The 20,139-nt window shown below is 43.4% G+C and overlaps 2 protein-coding genes across 3 annotated transcripts in view; one reads left to right on the top strand and one right to left on the bottom strand.

Moving 5' to 3' along the window:
* Window positions 1-2,330, top strand: part of LOC128527589 (rho guanine nucleotide exchange factor 26-like) — a 48,602-nt gene extending 46,272 nt beyond the window's left edge. For both annotated transcript variants that reach the window (XM_053500048.1, XM_053500047.1), the window contains exon 15: window positions 860-2,330. In XM_053500048.1, coding sequence (XP_053356023.1) covers window positions 860-1,002 — 143 coding nt within the window. In that variant the 3' untranslated portion in view covers window positions 1,003-2,330. The remainder of the gene's footprint in view (window positions 1-859) is intronic.
* Window positions 2,331-2,376: 46 nt separating this feature from the next.
* dhx36 (DEAH (Asp-Glu-Ala-His) box polypeptide 36) overlaps window positions 2,377-20,139 on the bottom strand; it is a 41,018-nt gene continuing 23,255 nt past the window's right edge. Inside the window, exons 15-25 of the mRNA XM_053500046.1 lie at window positions 19,824-19,967; window positions 15,283-15,400; window positions 14,324-14,422; window positions 13,953-14,126; window positions 12,481-12,567; window positions 12,302-12,385; window positions 10,011-10,110; window positions 9,438-9,528; window positions 8,668-8,791; window positions 3,964-4,116; window positions 2,377-3,073 (exon numbers count right to left, since the gene is read on the bottom strand). Coding sequence (XP_053356021.1) covers window positions 2,888-3,073; window positions 3,964-4,116; window positions 8,668-8,791; window positions 9,438-9,528; window positions 10,011-10,110; window positions 12,302-12,385; window positions 12,481-12,567; window positions 13,953-14,126; window positions 14,324-14,422; window positions 15,283-15,400; window positions 19,824-19,967 — 1,360 coding nt within the window. The 3' untranslated portion in view covers window positions 2,377-2,887. The remainder of the gene's footprint in view (window positions 3,074-3,963; window positions 4,117-8,667; window positions 8,792-9,437; window positions 9,529-10,010; window positions 10,111-12,301; window positions 12,386-12,480; window positions 12,568-13,952; window positions 14,127-14,323; window positions 14,423-15,282; window positions 15,401-19,823; window positions 19,968-20,139) is intronic.

Here is a 20,139-nt window from a genome sequence, read left to right as displayed (position 1 = left end):
ACTGTTTAAAATGGTTTCGAGAGCTTTCCTGATTTAATTTTTATTGCTATTATATTACAAATTTAATGAAAAAATTTTAAATCCACATTGTGTTACAATTCTAAACAAACTAAGCAAATATTTCGCCCTCACCACACAGGACTGCCTGCTAATGTGTAAACAGTTTAAAGTGCACCACCTGTAGGATTATAGAGGAACTGCAACATTTTCTCCACCTCAAATGCAAACGTATTAAATTGCAAAAATATATATATATAAAAAAAAAATTGAAAATAATTCATTTTGGAGTCAGCCAGGCAAGGATCACGATCCGAAATAGATTTTTCTCCCTCGACTCTAGTACTCGTACCTTCTTAGCTGTTTATGAGCGCTTATATGAAACGACGGACTTTAAACATCCTGCACTATTTTTCTTTGTACCAAGTACACAGGTACCCAGTTTTTTTTTTATTTTATTTCACTCCTGCTTCAAACTCACCATTTTAGTGTTTATGTAAATGAGCTAATGCTAAGCCACGCCCCTACTGCGAACAGCAGAGCTGAGCAACAAGTAAAAGCAGTTTTTTTTTTCTCATATGAGGTCACATTAGGGGGAAAATCGAATTGGCTTGATAAAGCTCGGGCTAATAAAGAAATAAATTTAAGAAAAAATATTCCCTTACGTTTTTTGTTTGTACACAGAACTAAAATGTAAATTTTGCACAAAAGCTCACCTTTAATATACCTTACATGCGTTATATAAATATCATGCAAAGCTTTGCATCTGTAAAACAATGCACCAGTCATATTCAGCATGTACTGTATCGTGTGTGTGTGTGTGAGACCTCGTGGAGGAGCTGACGACTGTACTTTCTTTCAGGTTGGTACGAGGGCGAGCGATTACGGGACGGAGAGAGAGGCTGGTTCCTCGCCGAGTGTGCTCAGCCAATCACGTGCCAGGCCACCATCGAGAAGAACATGCAGAGGATGAACCGCCTCCAGGGTCTGGAGACCAACGTGTGAGCGGGAGTCGCTACGCTTCCTCCATAAACACACACACATGAACCACTTGCAGAGAGACTGCGGGAGTGAGGAGCAGCACCGGGCGTGGTCACAGAGCACTGGGACACCATGGAGCTCTTTTTTTTTATTATTATTTTTATTAGAAAAGGAGAATTTTTATTAGAAGAAGAACTTGAGGATTCATTCAGGTTCCCAACAGGAACGTTTAAAGAACCCAGAGGCGTGTGAGGCGTACACGCTGAGGCCTGATGATGAACTGATCGAAATGAAAAGCACTTTGTGGAGTGCAACTGAAAGATCCACTAGGGGGCAGTACTGATTCTGTATTAAGAAACAAGCTAAACTTTGGGGTTTCACAGCGACGCTAACGCGTCTAAATATGTTGTGTATCTGTAAATAATATTGCATGAGAGATTAATTTGCACTCCACTTCAGTTTTTTTTTTTTTTGGGGGGGGGTTTAAATGATGTCGATTCTTGACACAAATCACTTTCAGGGTGTAACAATACACACTGTGGAATTGTTCAATGAGGGGGAGGGGTAAATATTTTCCCAACGCACTGAGGACAATCAGAAAGAGCTTTCCAACCATGTGGATTTTCAACACCTGAGCTTTCGCACCAGCTTCACGTCCACGGACTCCTGAAAACAAGTCCAACTCTACAAGAGACTTTTATTGTGTAAACTTTTAACTGCATGTGTTTTTTTCCGGGAGACGCAACAGGATGAGCACGAAACGTTTTTAACTTCTCGTCTGTATAAACGCAAAGTGTAAATACGTGAAAGGACAGAGTTCAGGGCTCAGGAACGGTTTGTATTTTTTTTAAACTATAAATATATATAAATACATATTCACTCAACGTCTAAAAGGCTGGAGTGGTTGTACTTAACCAGCGGCAATTTGCATAAACGGTCAGGAGCGCGGCGCTCGGGACGACGAGCCGCATGGTGTATAAATCATACTTACATAACGGCTTTTATCTTCCTAAAGATCAAACGCTGCACTTCAGCGCCGCAGTTATGAAACTGGAAAATTACGCGGAGTTTAAATTTTTTGTGACGCTGGCTCGGAGATTTGTCACAAGGACAAAAAAAACTAAAAAATAAAATGTTTTAAAATGATTTTTTTTTTTTTTTTTATGAAGGAATGCTTAAAATGAGGTGCTTTTTGCTTTCAGATTTGTACTGGTGCTCTTTGAGGAGGGGTGTATATGAATGATTACATTAAATCTAATACTGTAAATATTGCATCATATACTGTAACCTGTGTATGATCCTGTAACTGATCTAAAAGCAAATATATTTTATAAAGGGCCGGGTTTGTTGCACTTGCTTTTGTGTGTGTGTGTGATTCTGCGTTACGCTGCACTGATGGCACTTTAAACGGCACCTTTAATGATTTATGGGAGTGCAAAGGCAAACTTAATAATACACATTATGTAAATAAAATAAAAAAAAACGGGAAAACGAATGGGCAGTGTATACAGTGGGGATCTGATGGGACGTTACAGATGACATGCTCAAGTTAAAGGTGCAATAAGCACGTCAATGGTAGAGAGTGTGACATCACAATGCACTCGATATGCAACAAAAAATAATAAAAAGAACATTACTGTAAAGGCATATTTATCTCAAACCTCTGGCACTGAAGACTCCTTCCAACAACAAATGACATAATACATTCTAGTCCCGAGTTGTCGCTATGGCAACCATGAGATCTTCTCAGACGGAGATCAGTTTAATCTGCTTGTTTGAACCGATCATTATTTATTTATTTTTGTTTATTTCCCACTCTTCACAATTTTATTTAAAGAGACAAAAGCACTCATTGCACCATTAAAGCAGCCGTGTGTGTTTGTGTGTGTTATCCGTGAGCGTTCGGCTCTTAGTCCCAGTGCTGGTGGCTTCTCCTGTACGGCTCTTGCTGGGACGCGGCGCTCTCCTGCGTGGTGATGAGGTCGACGATGGCCGAGATGACGGCGCAGTCTTTGGAGGCGCGGTCGCTCCAGTCCACCGGGCGCGGCCGCTTGATTTTCTCCTCCAGCAGCAGATCGAGTTCCTTCTTCAGGTTCTGAAAGAGGATTGAAAGCGGAAATCTCAGATCACAAAACCTGAATCCCGGGTAAACCAGACTGAAGCCTCGATCTCGAACTCTTTACTTTAATCTGTTAAATAGGAGGCGTTTCGCGGAACCTGGAAACTATAAGCCGAGTGCGTCTCCAACGGACAGAAAAGCCAAGCGTGGCTGAAGACACGGGGGAAAAAAAAACTTGAGCTTTTTTTTTTTCTCCTTTTTTCTAGTCCTGAATGTCAACTTCGATGAAACTTAGAAAGCACGCTCTCCTTGTTTAAAAGCGGAGTTTATTTTCCTTGGCTCGGATGCACGTCTGACTCTGATGCATGCGGCGCTTTCAAACTCCAGCCAAAGTCGTGTTGCTGAGAAGCTAATGGGGGTATAAATCAAAACGAGCATGTGCCTGCGTGTACACGGCGGATTTACACACGCACGCTGTTAAATACAGGTGTTAGTGACGCGCTGGTGTGTAATCGTCGGTGTAGAGATTTACAGCTTTTGGGGTCTAAAATAGAAACGCTAAAAAACGCGCGTCTCTGTAAAGCTTCCTTCCTTTTTTTTTTTTTTTACATCGCAGGTAACAGGAAGTACCCCGTTTACATCACAGCGATGTTCAAGTCCCCGTTCTGATCCGTCACGCCGTGTTGATTCATTTTCTTTAACAGCTGGCCTGACCGTCTTTGTTTTTGTATCAATGCGCTTCTTCTAATTCGTTGTTGTTTCTATGGCAACAGCTAAACGGGACCTGGCGGATGCTCCGATTTATGAAGTTGCTGGAGGACGTGTGCAGTAAATACTTCATTATACTCGCAAGCACTTTCTGAATGAACATCGGGCCTTTTGTTTTCATTTCTAAGTGTGTGTGCGTGTGTGTGTACTGCGCTGACCTTGACCAGGTGAGCGATGCGAGCGGGAGACTGGAAGACGATCCATTCGTCCACCGCGATGGTCTCCTGCTCCTGGTCCTTCTGGATGGAGATGTCACCACCGAAGAAGAGGAGCGAGAACGGAGACACCTCGGTACAGTCGTACAGAAAAATCTACGACACAGAGAGAGAAAGACGGCGAGAGGTTGTGAAACATTAATACAGAGAGAGAGAAGGAGAAAGAGAAAGACGTCAGAGAGTAGACACGAAGAGGGAAAGAGAAAAAGAAACAGGAACGGAGAAGAAAAAAGAGAAATTATTTAAAAGAGAGAGAGGGAAGTGTGTGTGTGTGTGTGTGCACGTTAAAATGAAACCAGGGGTGAATTAGAATGTTTATCAATGTAAAGAGAGAAAGAGAGGAAAGAAGAGAGCCAGACAAATAGGGAGAGAAAAAGAAAGAAATAGAGAGATGGAGAAAAGAGAAGGAAAAAGACAGACAAAAAAACAGAATTTAGTTGAAAGAAAGAAAGAGCATGAATGGTAGACAAACAGAGAAACAGACAAAATTTAATTGAGAGAGAGAGCGAGAGAGAGAGAGAGAGAGAGAGAGCGAGAGAAATCAATTGTAATTTCTGAATGTAATGTAGACTCAGGCTGGAACTCTTTTTTTCTGACACAGTTACAGAAAGATTACACACAGAGGTGTGTGTGTGTGTGTGTGTGTGTGTGTGTGTGTGTGTAAAATAAGAATGAACAGGACGAGCTGGGAGCTGGAGTATGTGTGCAATTCAGTTTCTATCAATCCACTCACTGTGTGTGAAATAATTGTGTGTGTGTGTGTGTGAAGTGTCTGGAGGAATCAACATCCAGCCGGCAGCGCTCCATGGAGGAAAAGAGTGGGTGTGACCACTAAACCACCACAAAACTTAACCACCACACCATCACACAACTAGACTACCAAACAACTAGACCACTACACCACCAAACCACCACACATCTAGACCACTACACAACTAGACTACCAAATCACCACAAAACTTAACCATCACACCCACAACACCACTGCACCCCTTAACAACGATACCACTAAATCCCTACACCACTTATCCACTACTCTACTGCTGTATATATTATATATTTTTAAACCCCTTTATACTTGGAAGAATACAGGGTCTCGGTGATCAGGTACATCAGGAAGTGCACCGATGACGTCATTATCGCCAAAAAATCACTTCCTGAGGATCCAAGACTCCCCTCTGGGAGCAGGGTACAAGGCAACCTTAAAAACAATGAGAGACAAAGTGTCCCCGGCCATCAGAGAGCCAAAGCCTGTACATGCCCCAAATTAACAACCACTTCCAGAACATCTGGCAGAGCATCTAGGCCATGACCAACTTCAGAACTACATCACCTGCCTGAGTCAATGATACCTCCCTTCCAGATGTCCTAAACAACTTCTACTTTCGATTCAAGGAGCAGAATGGCATGGTGGTAGGTAGGACCACCCTCTCCACAGTGACGACTGATGGGAAAAGATAGAAAAGAGGCAACCCTGTCTGATCAGACGACGTTCCCAGCAGGGTAATCACAGGATGTGCAGACTGGCTTCGAGGCCACCACCGTTAAGAAGTTTCCTGCATCAATGACTAAGTGCTTCGAGAGGCTTGTCATGAGGCCCCACAAGACCCTGTTGCCCCCTCACAGGTCTCCCTGTAGCTTATGTTCCAACTGCCTGATAGTCCAACCACCCTATATCTGGCCCCTCATCCAAGCCCCTCTCAGGACCTGGAAGTATGTTTAAATGCTTTTCATAGACATCAGTTCACAACACAAGCCTTTGAGACAATCATTTCTCAGCACCTGACTTGACAGTTGAGGCTGCTAGACTTAAATGCCTCCTACTGCAGCTAGATCCTCTGTTTTCCCTCCCCCAGAGCTGTGCACCATGGTGGGTCTTAACAAGAACGAGTCAGCATTCAGAGAGGAGGTGCAACCTGTCTGGACCAAACCAAAGAGATGGAGGTTGGCTTCAGAAGATCACAGGACTCCCATCACTCAACCTGACATTCTACAGAAGGACTACCAAACAGCTGCATCACTGGATGACTGGATCTCAGGATGGCTGAGAGAACATCAAGGTCTTGACTGTCACCATCATTTACACCACATGCTGTATCTCCAAAGCCACCAGCATTTGTAGATGGACCATGAGCACCAGCACACACACTTTTTACTCTTCTGCTTGTCGCCTGGAAAAATTCACCCAAGCATACAGGGCCAGATGGGCACGCAGTGCAACTCCTCCCCCAAGACATCAGACTCCTCAACATCCAAGGACCGGACCAAAACCGATCCACGATTCTGACATCAAGGGTTTTCTTCAAATACGTTACTGTTTCTTTAGCAACAGGATTCCCATCCACCATTCCCACCCAGGACTCCCATCCCCTCCCAGGGACTTGTATGGTGGATGCTCCATAAATACTGTTGATATGGAGCTGATGATTAGTTTTCTGTGAGGAGACCTTTGGACACCTTCAGTGCCAGTGCTTTGTAACAGTCAGAGGTAACGCAAACTTGCAAAAGGACAGACCTACCTTCAAGAAGGAACAGAAAGGCAGTGAGACGTGTTTCTTAGACACGTCAGTAATTTATGCAAGTCTGCAAAAACTATTCCAGCTTTTTCTGATGAAGCATTTTAAAGCTCTGCAAATTACCCCTCCATCAGACTTTACCAGGCACGCGCTGTTGAGTACTCCGAGTTCTCCCTGCTCTCCAAATGATATTCTCCGTCTCTCACATCGTTTTTCTTCCCTGCAGTTCATTCTTCTAATATCTCCCTCCTGTGGCATCACTCAGCTGTCATTTCACGCCTTTCTTTCCTGCCATCTAAATCACTTTTCACTCGCTCAATCTCCTTCCAGTCTCTGTAATAACCCCTCTCTCTCTCTCTGTCTCTCTAATTTACTCTCACTCACGTCTCTCTCTCTCTCTGAACTCTGGACAGAATGACCTGCTGCATTCTCCTGGCTCCATTTCTGAGTCGAAAGCTGAAAGAACCCCGGACCTTAGCGACATTCTCTTTTGCTTTCTCTGAAACCCTGGGTGGCTTTAAACAAGGGAAAAAATGGAAGAGAGGATATTATATTTCCTCTGAAAGATGTCCTCAGGGAGAAAGAGAGCGAGATGGGGAAGAGATTGACCATGAGAGTGACATCAAGAAAGAGAGCAAAAGAGACGAGAGAGAGAGAGGAAATCACTTATCACATCCAATTTAATCTGAAATAATCATAACATTATTCAATTTTTTTTTTGCTATGTAAATTATATAAATGAATCCATATCACATCTTATTACACTACACCTGTTAATGATATTCATTTATTATACTATTATTATTACTATTATCTTCATTGGTAATGTACTCATTCCAATAAAGCAAGCTTTGAACTTTGAGAGCGAGAGACCGACAGACAGATAGCAAACGAGAGAGTAAGACAGAGAAAGTAAGCAGACAGTCAAAAGGAGAGAAAAAAAAAAAGAAAAAGAACAAGAGGGAGAGAAACAAAAATGGAATAAGAGAAAGACTGAGAGATGATCAAAGAGAGAGAGAGCAAGAGACCATGTGAAACAGAGAAACGGTGTGAGAGAGAGAGAGAATGAGAAAATGAGAAAGAGCGCAAGAGACAGAGAGAAAATAAGAGAGAAAGAAAAACTACTACTATCACTACTGTTCAAATAGTTGTTGTTATTGTTGTAAATATTGATGATATCTATATATATATGTTATTTATTTTTGTTGTGTGGGGGGGGGGGTTGTTTATGTCTACCCAATATGATATTCTTTCATATCTAATATGTTTGTAATATTTATACTGTATAGGTTTATAAATTCAGATTAATGTAATAAGGTTTTCTAATGGCTTTGGCAACAATGTAGTACTTTTGTTAACATTCATGCCAATAAAGCTCTTCTGAACTGAACTGAGAGAGAGAGAGAGAGAGAGAGAGAGAGAGAGAGAGAGAGAGAGATGCCAATAAAGCAACTTTGAATCTTAAATCTAGAGAGAAAGAGGGAAAGACACACTTCCCAACTTAATCACTAGAACAAAAGAAAGACACATTACTGTAAGATGTTTAGGAGTCATTTCATTATGAAAACTGTAAAGTGTAATTTTTTTTTACAAATAAGATCAGTAAGAGAGAGAGAGAGAGAGAGAGAGAGAGAGAGAGAGAGAGAGAAACCAAGGGGAAAAAAAGACTGAGAGAAAGTAGAAGAGAAGAAGATGGATGGTCAGGGAGAGAGACAGTAAGTAAGAGAGACGGAGAGTGAGGGGTGTGTGTGTGTGTGTGTGTGTGTGTGTGTGATCTGAGCCGGTCGATTAGGAGAGCGGCTTTGATGTGAGACGAGGCTGTGGAGAGCCGGGAGTTGAAAGGCAGACGGGTTCTGAATAAAAGATGGTGCTTGTGTTGAACCGGCGGCTGATGGAGCTCCGCCCCCAATCCCCCCCCCCCCCCCTGTCCCCCCCTCTCTATAACCGCGGGCTGAATGAGCGTCCTCGCCTCGGGAGAGACTCCTCAGAGCTTCAGATAATCTGAGCTGTGTTTAACTGTGGTGGTGAAGTCACACTTCATTTACATGTTCAGTAGCAAGATGATGCTTGCGTGTGAGTGCGTGTGTGTGTGTATAGGTGTGTGTGTGTGTGTGTGTGGGTCTATACTCACACTGGTGGTTCTCATCTTCAAGTGATAAATGAGCCAGGTGTAGTGGAACTGCGTCTCCTCGGAGTTGACAGATTTAGGGTGAATACAGACCTTCCCATCAGCCTTGGTGTACACTTTCGCTGGTCTGCAGAAACACACACACACACACACACACACACACACACACACACACGCGGGGACACCAGTATGATTCATGTTAATAGCCAAACCTCCAGAGACGGGCAGTGGAAATTACTGAACACTATCTGTGCCACTATGTCACTCTCAGTTTTTTCCTTCCTTAAATACGTCCATTATAGCGGCACATCATCATTCTGAAGTGTTTCGAGATCGATAAAGCGCCCAAACGTTTAAAAGTGCGCAGAAAAATGAGACTCGCGTCCAGACAGAACACAGCTCTTAAGACATGATGATGATGATGATGATGATGATGATGCACTCATTATCTAATATTAACTACGCAATTACAGGACTGATCCGTGACGATACAAAGTTTCTCCTAAAAGACATCAGAGGGCACTAGACCAAAAAAACACATACTGCTCCTTTAATGCTCGGCTGGGAAACAGAAATAGACTGCAGGATCGAGTCTGGCATCCTGATGACGATTTAATCTTCTCTCACGGATAATAATAGAAGCCAGACACAACACACACACACACTTCCAATTTGAGACTGTCTCATCAATAAGATGTTTTCTGCTATGCTAAGACAGATCACTCTGATGATAAACACACACACACAGCCATACAGAACACGTGTGCACCTACATGGGTCTCTTCTTGTGGGGGCTGGGGCGGATCTTGGCCACTTTGGGGTACAAGCCGGCCACGATCACTGCCTTCAGGAGCTTCTCGTTTTCTGCGGGGGGGAAACGGATTACAGTGAGGGGACACGAGAAAAAGAAGAAGAAGAAGAAAGGGCGGTGTCTCTGATGGCTCTGATTGTGGCTATTCCAGGCTTTATTCCTTACAGACTGATTGTCAGCTCAATGACACACAGTGTGTGTGTGTGTGTGTGTGTGTGTGTGTGTGTGTGTGTGCTAATGCGTCATCAGTGAAAATGGCCCATTATCATAACATGGATACAGGAGAAGATGGAAAGCAGAGGGAGTGTGTGTGTGTGTATGTGTGTGTGTGTGTGTGTGTGTGTGTACAGATACCGGGGAGAACACACAGCTTTTAGTGCCTAATGTAGCAGGGGTTGTACAGCAGGGGTAAAACAAACTAAGCAGGTGAGGATACAGTACGTTGCTTAGCAACCATCAAACTGTATTAATAATTAACTCCCTTTTTGTCCCCCTCCCCTCCCCCCTTCTGTGGGTCAGTGTGAGGCTCGGGTACCAGAGTTGATGTTGGCTCCGGGATGCTTCGGGTCTTTACTGCTCACAAATCCAGCTGCCAAGAGATGCTCCGCAAACTGTCCTTTCATATTCTGTAACATCTGTCAGAGAGAGAGAGAGAGAGAGAGAGAGTGGTTTTTTTTCTTTCTTTTTTTTTTTTATCAAACCTTTTGCCTTATTTATTTTTTTTTATTATATGAAATATTTATCTTTTCAAAAAATGAACCTTTGTAAAATAGAGAGAGAGAGAGACACAGAGAGAGAGAGAGAGAGAGAGAGAGAAAGTGAAACAAAGAGAGAGACACAGAGAGAGACAGAGAGAGAGAGGGATACAAAGAGAGAGACAAAGAGAGAGACAGAGAGAAAGACAGAGAGACAGAGAGAGAGAGATGGAGAGAGACAGAGAGAGAGAGAGAGATAACAGAGAGAGTGACACAGAGAGAGATGGGAAGAGAGACACAGATGGCGAGAGAGACACAGAGAGAGAGATACAGAGAGAATGAAACAGAGAGAGAGAGACACAGAGAGAGAGAGATGGGAAGAGAGACACAGATGGCGAGAGAGACACAGAGAGAGAGATACAGAGAGAGAGACGGAGAGAAAGAGATGGAGAGAGAGACAAAGAAAGAGAGAAAAAAAATACAACGAGAGAGACAAAGAGAGAGAGAGAGAGATTATTTTCCATGATCGTAATTCCATTCGTTAATTTATGGTTAATGGATGTCTGCATTCTATTCGTTATTTTAATTTGTTTTGGCAATATTATTAAACAGTCACGACACTAAAGTACACTGAGAACGTGGACTTGAAAGAGAGATGAAAAAGAGAGCAGAAAGAAAAAGAATTAGAAAGAAATACAGACAGAAAGAGAGAAAGATGGAGAAAAAGGAAAATAAAACAACAATACAGACATACAGAGAGAGAGAGAGAGACTAACAGAGTAGAAGAAACTTTGAGGCAGGCAGAGAGAGAAAAAAAACAGAAAGAGTGAGACAGCCGGATGGAGAGGGAGATGTGGCGAGACTGGTGGAGAGAAAATGAGACAAAGAAAGATAGAAGAAGAATGCTGGAGTTGAAGAATATGATAAGTTAGTGAAATAGAGAGAAACATGAGACAGAAAGACAAAGAGAAAAAGAAAACTACAGAGAGATTGATGAGCAGGAGGGGAGACAGAGATAAAGATACAGTAAAACAAGAAAGGATAGAAAGAGGGAGATGGAGAAAGGAAGAACATCACTGAGACTGAGACACAGAGAGAAAGACAATGACAGGGGGACAGGCCTATAGATAATTAGTAACTCGTTATCACTTAGATTACTGTTTTACGCCACACGTCACAGGGTCTCCGCCGACCAATCTCCACAATCCGGGAAGCGTTTACGGCGGGAAAAAGGTTATTGTACGTTAATGTAGAATTGTCCAGTTCCTGAATGAAACAAAGCAGTTTCTCTAAACGACGAGTACAGCAGTGAATCATGGGTCATAGACCGTCGATTACATTTTTTAATCATTGTGATTTACGAATTCGATTCTCTAACGCTTACGGTCTGATTTGTCTCAAGCAGCTGTATTTCTTTAACATACTAAAAACCACGAAATGTATCTAATAAACACTAAAATATCGTGTCATTGATGGTTTAGCTTGTACAAATTATAATTTTTTTCATGTCAATCTTTCACACTGCACTCCACTCCAGTATATGGCGTTGACAGAACGTAAGAAGATAGAAGTGAGATTAGATTGTTTGATCCGCACAGTTTTGTAGATAAAGCCAGCAACGTCTGAAGTGAGCTGGTATTGAAAGTTTAGTTGGCTTCGATAACTAGACTAGTAGGCTATCGATACCTAGACTAGTAGGCTATCGATAACTAGACTAGTAGGCTATCGATACCTAGACTAGTAGGCTATCGATAACTAGACTAGTAGGCTATCGATAACTAGACTAGTAGGCTATCGATAACTAGACTAGTAGGCTATCGATACCTAGACTAGTAGGCTATCGATACCTAGACTAGTAGGCTATCGATACCTAGACTAGTAGGCTATCGATAACTAGACTAGTAGGCTATCGATACCTAGACTAGTAGGCTATCGATACCTAGACTAGTAGGCTATCGATAACCAGACTAGTAGGCTATCGATAACTAGACTAGTAGGCTATCGATAACTAGACTAGTAGGCTATCGATACCTAGACTAGTAGGTTATCAATAACTAGACTAGTAGGCTATCGATAACTGGTAGGAACTTGTCGCTGCAGAAGGAAGTGATGCTGACAGTTTGGCACCGACCTGGAGCGTGTTGGCCGACAGGAAGTTGTCCCAGCAGTATTCCCGCTCGTACCTGTAGCCACGGCGCTTTGCCTCCTCCCAGCCCTGCCGGACACGAGACACAGCGGTGACTGAGCATTCAGAGACGAGAGAAAACCCAACACCAACGACCGGAGAGAAGAGTGAAACCCGGGACTTACCCGGAAGGCGTTGACTACGGTTAGGTGGTCGCTCTTGGTGTTTTTGGACAAGATTTTTCTTCTGTGGTCGGCTAGTTTTTCCTTCCCCTGCGGCACAAAAACAAGCTCTTAGGAATGTGTTAGATACCTGAAATAATCTGGACTGTGTAGTTCGAGACGTGTTATTCACGTGAGGTTCAGTGGTGAACTAGTGGCTGGCGTGTAGCATTCTCGACCCGGGCAGGGAACCGAGCCGAGCCAGCTGTACCAGTCAAATGCCAAGCCTGGGTAATCAGTGGGGTTTGCATCAGGAAGGGCATCTGGCATCAAACCTGTGTGGCGCATCCAGCATATGGAGCCGATAATGCACTGTGGCGACCGCCGAAATGAGGTAGTCATTCCAAAATAATAATAATTATGAGCTGGGACATACAAACTTGTTTTCAATAATATACAAGGGGTGTTCAGGTCAAACTGGGACTTTTCTTTGTCAAGACAACTTTTCTTTGAACTTTTGCTGGACAGTCAAACATAAGTTTTTCTTCCTCAGGCAATTTACCCCATGAACAGTTAGTAATAAATATGTGCAACATTAATAATAATAATGTTTTTAACTTTTTTGATGAAACTCCACATTCTCCTGCATTCGTTGTTAACTTTAGTTTTTTTTTTCCTCTTCCTCATGTTGTTTGTTTGGTCATCTCTAGAAGCTCCGTCACCAAAACATTCCTTTCGTACTTTGCAATGAAGCTCTTTCTGATTCTGATGAGAGTAAAAACTCCCTTTATTCCTCTCCCTGCTACACTAATGCACTTATCCTCAGTGAGTGATCGGATTCCATCAAGGGAGAGAGGTTTTCTCTTGAACTGCCTGCTTCATCTCTGAAACGCCGGCCTCCCAGGAACTCCTTTAATGGCCCAGACATGTGGAAATGGCTCGGAGCGAGGACAGGACTGTACGGGGATGTGATGTGGCGATGACTCCCAGCAGAGTTCCTGTAATGTGCAAGTGAATGATTGTGTGTTGAACAGTTCAGGGGGACAGATGTGTCTCTCCTGCATGATTTTGAAGAACCAGGCGTTCCACTGCAGGGGGCTCCGAGCCACCTCGACCGGGATCGTTTGCAGTGTTCAGATGTTTTTCATTCACCAGAAAGTCCTGGTTTGACTTGAACGCCGCTTGTAATTGTCTAAAGTTGGAAAGCCATTAAATGTTTTTCTTTTGCCTGTCTGTCTGTATTTGTATGTGTGTGTGTGTGTGTGTGTAGAAGACTAATTTAATCCTTTTTTTCTTCTCAGGTTTAAAACCCTTAAAGCTTTAACTTCCAGTTCGGTTACTGAGTTTAAAGCGCATTGCTCCGTAACAGCAGTGACGTTAAACTGCACAAATTTTTTATTTATTTATAAAAAGTGACTCAGACAGAGCCTGGACCTGCTGATAGGTCTGGAAAGTAGTGTAGTACTGTACAGTACAGTAAGTGTGTGTGTGTGTACCAGTGGTATGGAGAACGGGTCTTTAAAGCTAAGGCTAGCCGCTATGGTTAGCACCGGGTCCAGGCAGGTGAGCAGCGCTCCGAACAGGATCATCTTCCCGATGTGCGGCTCCACGGGCAAACGGGCCAGGTGAAATCCCAACGGGGTCAACTCCTCGTTCCGGTCCAGGGCGTTCTTAAAAAAAAAAAAAAAACACACATACACACATACAGACGCTTTAATTTTGTTCTTAACTCTAGCACTTTGTATTCATCACCGATTACAGACCCATGAAACATCACAGCACAGCCAGCCTCTGATCCAACACACACACACACACACACACACACACACACACACACACACACACACACACACACACACACACACACCAGATCCATTAGATGAGTGATAGCCAGCTCGATAGCTCTGTCTGACGGAGGATCCAGAGTCTTCTTCAGGAATGAAGCGATAGCGCCCAATTTCAGGATCTGAGGACACGTGAGAGCAGAAATAACACGTCCAGATACACACAATTACACCGGATGACTCATCAGAGATGTGTGTGTGTGTGTTTGTACCATGGTGGTAATTGACACCAGTAAAAGGCCTCATTACACCATTATGGTGCTGCTGAGCGGAGACGAGTGTGATTAACACAGCCATTAATGCATTAGTTTGTTTGTACTCGGCTGTACGGGAAGCAGGCGTGGTGGAAACTTCATCAGCGCCTCTCATGCGCTATATACAGCCCGGGTGGAGTGTGTATGTGTGTGTGTGTGGAAAGAGAAGTAACACTTGTGTATACGGTAATGATGCTTTACTGGTAACGCTGTGCTTTTACAGCAGCAGGGACACGACACGCTGCAGAGTAAATGGTCCAGGACCGGCAGGACATTGGTTTGTTTTTTTTCCCCCTCCATGACTCTTACACACATTTGGACCGGGAACTGAGAGTGTATTTTCCACGAAATTGAAAAATGGCTCTTGTGACAGCATCAAGGCATTTCAACTCTAACGATCGATTCATATTGACTGTAACTGAATTACTAAGAAAAAAGTAAAAGAAAAAGAGACGAGGATAAAGACGGAGACGGGATATCAAAGGGTTGTTAAACACACAGGAGGGGACAAAGCAGTTTTAAATAAACCAAACCGTTTGAAGATATTTTTTCAATCAATAAATAACTATTGGCTGACGGTAGGGTGTTAAATAACAAAAAAATGTAATAAAGTAATAATCAGCTGGGGTTTTAACTAAAATATAACCATAATATATAAATGAGTGGTGAGGTCATAAAAGAACTGGGCCGAGTGTGTGTGCTCGGTGCTGAGACTCGGTGTGCTGTACTTTGATCTGCAGACAGAGCTCCTCGAGTGGGGTGCGCTGGATCTCAGGGAGCTGGTAGCTTTCCAGCAGACTCGCCCTCAGGCCGTTGTACAGGTGGTAGCATTTACCCGGAGACACCCTACACACAAAGGACAAACATCAATCAGTCAGCGCTGTAAACACTGCAGAAACATACACACACACACACAAAATGGTGTGGAAGATCATTAGGATTGTCATTATGCAGGCTGAACATCACACTCCTGGTTTACACATGTTGAGGTCTGGATAGAACAAAATTTCCATCCATTTCCATTTCTCTCGCCCGCCCACCCTCGTCCACTCAATCTCTCGCCCGCCCACCCACTCAATCTCTCGCCCGCCCACCCACGCCCACTCAATCTCTCGCCCGCCCACCCTCGTCCACTCAATCTCTCGCCCGCCCACCCTCGTCCACTCAATCTCTCGCCCGCCCACCCTCGTCCACTCAATCTCTCGCCCGCCCACCCTCGCGCACTCAATCTCTCGCCCGCCCACCCTCGCGCACTCAATCTCTCGCCCGCCCACCCTCGCGCACTCAATCTCTCGCCCGCCCACCCTCGCGCACTCAATCTCTCGCCCGCCCACCCTCGCGCACTCAATCTCTCGCCCGCCCACCCTCGCCCACTCAATCTCTCGCCCGCCCACCCTTGTGCACTCTTTCGCTTACCCACTCAATTTCTCGTCCACTCAATCTCTCCTTCACCCAGGCTCACTCACCCACTCTTACTCGCTCACCTTCTCTCACTTGCCAGCTCACACTCTCTCTCTCACTCTTTCGCTCTCACTCTCTCGTGCTCGTCTGCACGCGCTCATGTATTTAGAATTTAAATAAGTATATTTACAGGCGTACACATTAGACGTATTACGGCTCTCTCTGCTGTAATCTTACATCCTGCTGAAGCAGAGAGGCTTTCAGACCTGAAGCTATTAACTCAACCTCTATAGAGAGAGCACAAAGAGAGCAGAGAAAATGACTGAGGCTTTTAGATTCATATTCTCGCTCTCCTACACACACACACACACACACACACCTTATGACAAATCTACACTGATTCAAAATTGTGTGCATCAAATAAAACCTCAGTATTAACCTCAAATATCAATTAAGAAGGTGTGGCCAGTGTGCCTGTCAGTCATGGTGAAAGGGGTGTGGCCTATGTGCCTGATCTCGCACTATAATAAACTGGATCATTGTGTGTCTTAAACAGACCTGTTCATACGGCAGGAGATTTCTAGCGGTGTGTGGAAAACAAAAATACGAGATGAAACAGCTGTGTGTGTGTGTGTGTGTGTGTGTGTGTGGTTAATAATGGAAGGGTAAATGTTGAGACAAAACATTAGCAGAATATAAGAGACAATATAAAGGAAGAAAGTCAGAGAGACTGAAACAAATTTAAAAAGAAAGACAGCAAGAAACAGAGGGAATGAAAAAAGGAGATAGAGAGAGAGAGAGAGAGAGAGAGAGAGAGAGTGAGCAAGAGTGAGAAAAAAAGAAAAGCAGAGAGAGATGAGGAGGGTTTAGAGACACAGCGAAAAAGAGGAAGAGTTTTTAGAAAGAGAGACAGACAGGAAGAGAAAGAGAGAGAGAGGGAGAGATCACTGTCTCGTTTAACGAGTGGCTGTCAGGTTGCCATGGCGACCACATGACGCAAGCCGGTGTGATAGCGGGAGCAGGTCATGTGATTTACTGAAATCTTTATTGGATAAGTTTACTCCACCGAGTTCCGCTCAACTTCACCTGTACAGCTCTCCTACAGATTAAAACACAATACACACACACAGGTGCAGGTTCAGACCGATTCTCTCTCACACACACACACACACACACACACACACCTCAGGGTCTGATAACGCACGAGTCGCTGATCAATCTCGCAAACTCACGGCGCCTGAAGCCACGCCCCTTTTACATCATCAGCGCCTTATTTTAATCCTGATTCTATTTATTCCTGCATGAGCTCAATATTAAATATTTACCACATCGTTCTGCAGAACGCTCCGTGTGTGTGTGTGTGTGTGTGTGTGTGTGTGACTGCTGCTCTGAAAGTATGTTTATCCCCATAATATTAAAGTCTTTCACGTGAAACTGAAAATCAATGTCAAAAAAATGACGAACTCAGACCTCAGAACAGAAAAACTTTTGTAAAAGACTTTAAAAACACCATCACACACACACACACACACTCTAAACATTCTGCGTTTAAAGCTGCGCAAGACATTCCTCCTTTTTCAGCTCTTCTGACGCATAAAGATAAAAAAAATAAATAGAAAAACGCGTTGTTGCCTTGAGAGAATCAATAGTCTGAGTGGAGTCTCTCGGAGCTGATGAAGAATGGAGACCTTTCCATTTCCTGTCGAGCGAGATAGACGCTATTCAAGGACATACGTGTCCGTCAGATTAGTTTCCATCCGCCGCAGAAGAGTGTGAATATGATTATATAAAAAAAGAAAACGAAAAAAAAAAAAACAGTCTTTATGCTCCGTCCTCAATACATGTAGAGCCCGGGAGGGGTGGGTGAGGACTCGAGTGAGGACGTTTCCTTTTCTGGGACGAGAAACCCATAAACCTGGTAAAAATGTCAAGTGTATACTTTCTGCCATGCGGTGAAAGCGGTGAGACCGGCCCTATAATGATGCGGAACAATAGCTAATCAGGTCACGTTGGTTCGCTATTCAGAGCTCGCCAGCTTAACGCCGCTACTCGGGCCGATCCCACGAGTCTACGCTTTCGCCTTCGGGCCCCGAATTACAGCTTTACTCCCAGTCACTGTTTACGATACCTACTTCCTACACTCTAGCGTGATGGTTGTTAGCATATGTGCCAGGCTTTGTCGCCAGATTATCGTAGCAGGCTAACATTTCTTTCCTGAAGTTGACGTTTCAGAGCGATCCCTCCAGGTTTTAAAAATGTGAACTAAAATCCAGTCTTTTTTTTTTAATTCCTTAGTTGTTTTCTTTGCTTGATACAAGCCAGTATTTTAAGACTTCTGAAACCATGTGCATCTTCGCTACAATCACATAACACGTCTCTAAACACGAAAGTTTAGGGGGTTAAAAAGAATAATTTACAGCGGAAACGTATGAATCCCTGCTGTAATTATCTAATTAAAGGCGTTCTTAAGAGTTTCTTTATTATTTACGTATTTAAATACAAAAAATATGTTTTATTTGTTACCAACAGATTACGGTTTGTTTGTTTGTTTCTTTGTTTGTTTATTTATTTAACCAGCTCCGCCAACACGTATCGTTCCGCGACTGTTGGAGCTGGCGACTGACAGTTAGTGTAATTAACAGGGGTGAAAGGAGTTCCTTAAATAAATTCGTAGCGGCTCAAAAGTTGAGGAGAATAAACCATGAAGGTGGAAAAAGTCCTGGACATTTCTCATAATCTTCTCTTTAGATTTCCGCTTGGGAATATCAGCTCCGTTAACTTACGGGTTGCGGGGTTCAATCTTAAATAACGTTACATAGAAAGCTGGTTCGCGATGTCGCATTGCTTGTTCCACACACCGAGTAGTGCCCTTGATCAGGGAATAGAGAGGGATTTGGGACTCAGCCCCAGCCTTGTGTTAGAAGACAGTTTACACTGTAGCTTGGTCTAGCCGTAAATGAAACAATACAGCGGTGATTCGGAACGACTTGGAAGCCGTTACTAAGGAAACGGTGTGCTTTTTAAGACGACGTAACGTTATGAGGTGTGTGTTCTTGTTGAAAATGGTTCTGGGACGGGTTTTGAATGTGTGTTTTGGCAGGCAGCCGCTCTCTCCTCAGTACTGCGGAGTGTACAGACCCAAGTGTAATTAATGAGTGATGAGCATCTGGGACGCAGAGTAACAGTTCTGTTGCTGTCCATTATCGGCACCTGTGGAACGCCTCTCGTCCAATCAGACTGCTCGGTATAACGAGCATGGAGCAGAAAACTTGTCACTTCATACCATACAAAAGATACATTTCATATATATATATATTATTGCTGAATATTAAACTTTTTTATTTAGTTTACTTTTTTCAGCTAAAATGACTAAAATTCCTTTTTTTTTTTTACATAACAATGAAATCACTAATGTTCACCTACCTATGAAAATAATAGGCGAGAGAGAGAGAGAAAAAAAGAAAAAAGAAAATGACAGATGTGCAAAAGTTTTTATACCCTTGAGACAAAAAGTGCAAAATTTTCCCACCAATTTGTTTTGTGTTTGGTTTCACTATCACAGTTATATTACACATTCTGTCATAACACTGTGAAACGACACACACACACACCGATTTATTAAAATCAGCTCTAAAACTATGAACGGGGTCACATTTCCATCGTTTTGCAGCATGATTTTTTTTTTTGGGTGAAATCCAATTAAGATTCGTTACGTTGAAATAAAATGGAAAAGACGGCAGAGCGATCATTCTGGGGGAAAAAAAGAGAAATAGGAGGAGGAATGTAAATTAAAGAAAAGTTGAAAAAAGCCCACTTTAATAGAGAGAGAGAGAGAGAGAGAGAGAGAGAATCAAAAGGAGCAGTGTACCTGCCGGCTCTGCCCTTTCTCTGCTTGGCGTTGGCGAGGCTCACCCACTCCGCCGTCATCGTACTGATGTTGTTCTGCGTGTCGAAGTGAGTTTCCTTAATCTTCCCCCCATCGATCACGTACACCACGTCGTCTATCGTGATACTGACGGGGACAGAAGGAAAGAATTAGTACAGATCACACATTATATAAAAGAAAAAGGGATGGATGGATGGATGGATGGATGGATGGATTTGAGGGCGAGTCAAACATGATCTGCACTCTGTTTATGTTAAAACTTTTGTTGGTCTCATCAGCGCTTTCCGTTCAACACTCC

The sequence above is a fragment of the Clarias gariepinus genome, chromosome 7, assembly GCF_024256425.1.
Source record: "Clarias gariepinus isolate MV-2021 ecotype Netherlands chromosome 7, CGAR_prim_01v2, whole genome shotgun sequence".
Taxonomy (NCBI): Eukaryota; Metazoa; Chordata; class Actinopteri; order Siluriformes; family Clariidae; genus Clarias; species Clarias gariepinus.
The sequence above is the reverse complement of the archived record's forward strand: the minus strand, read 5'-3'. Positions and strand labels throughout refer to the sequence as shown.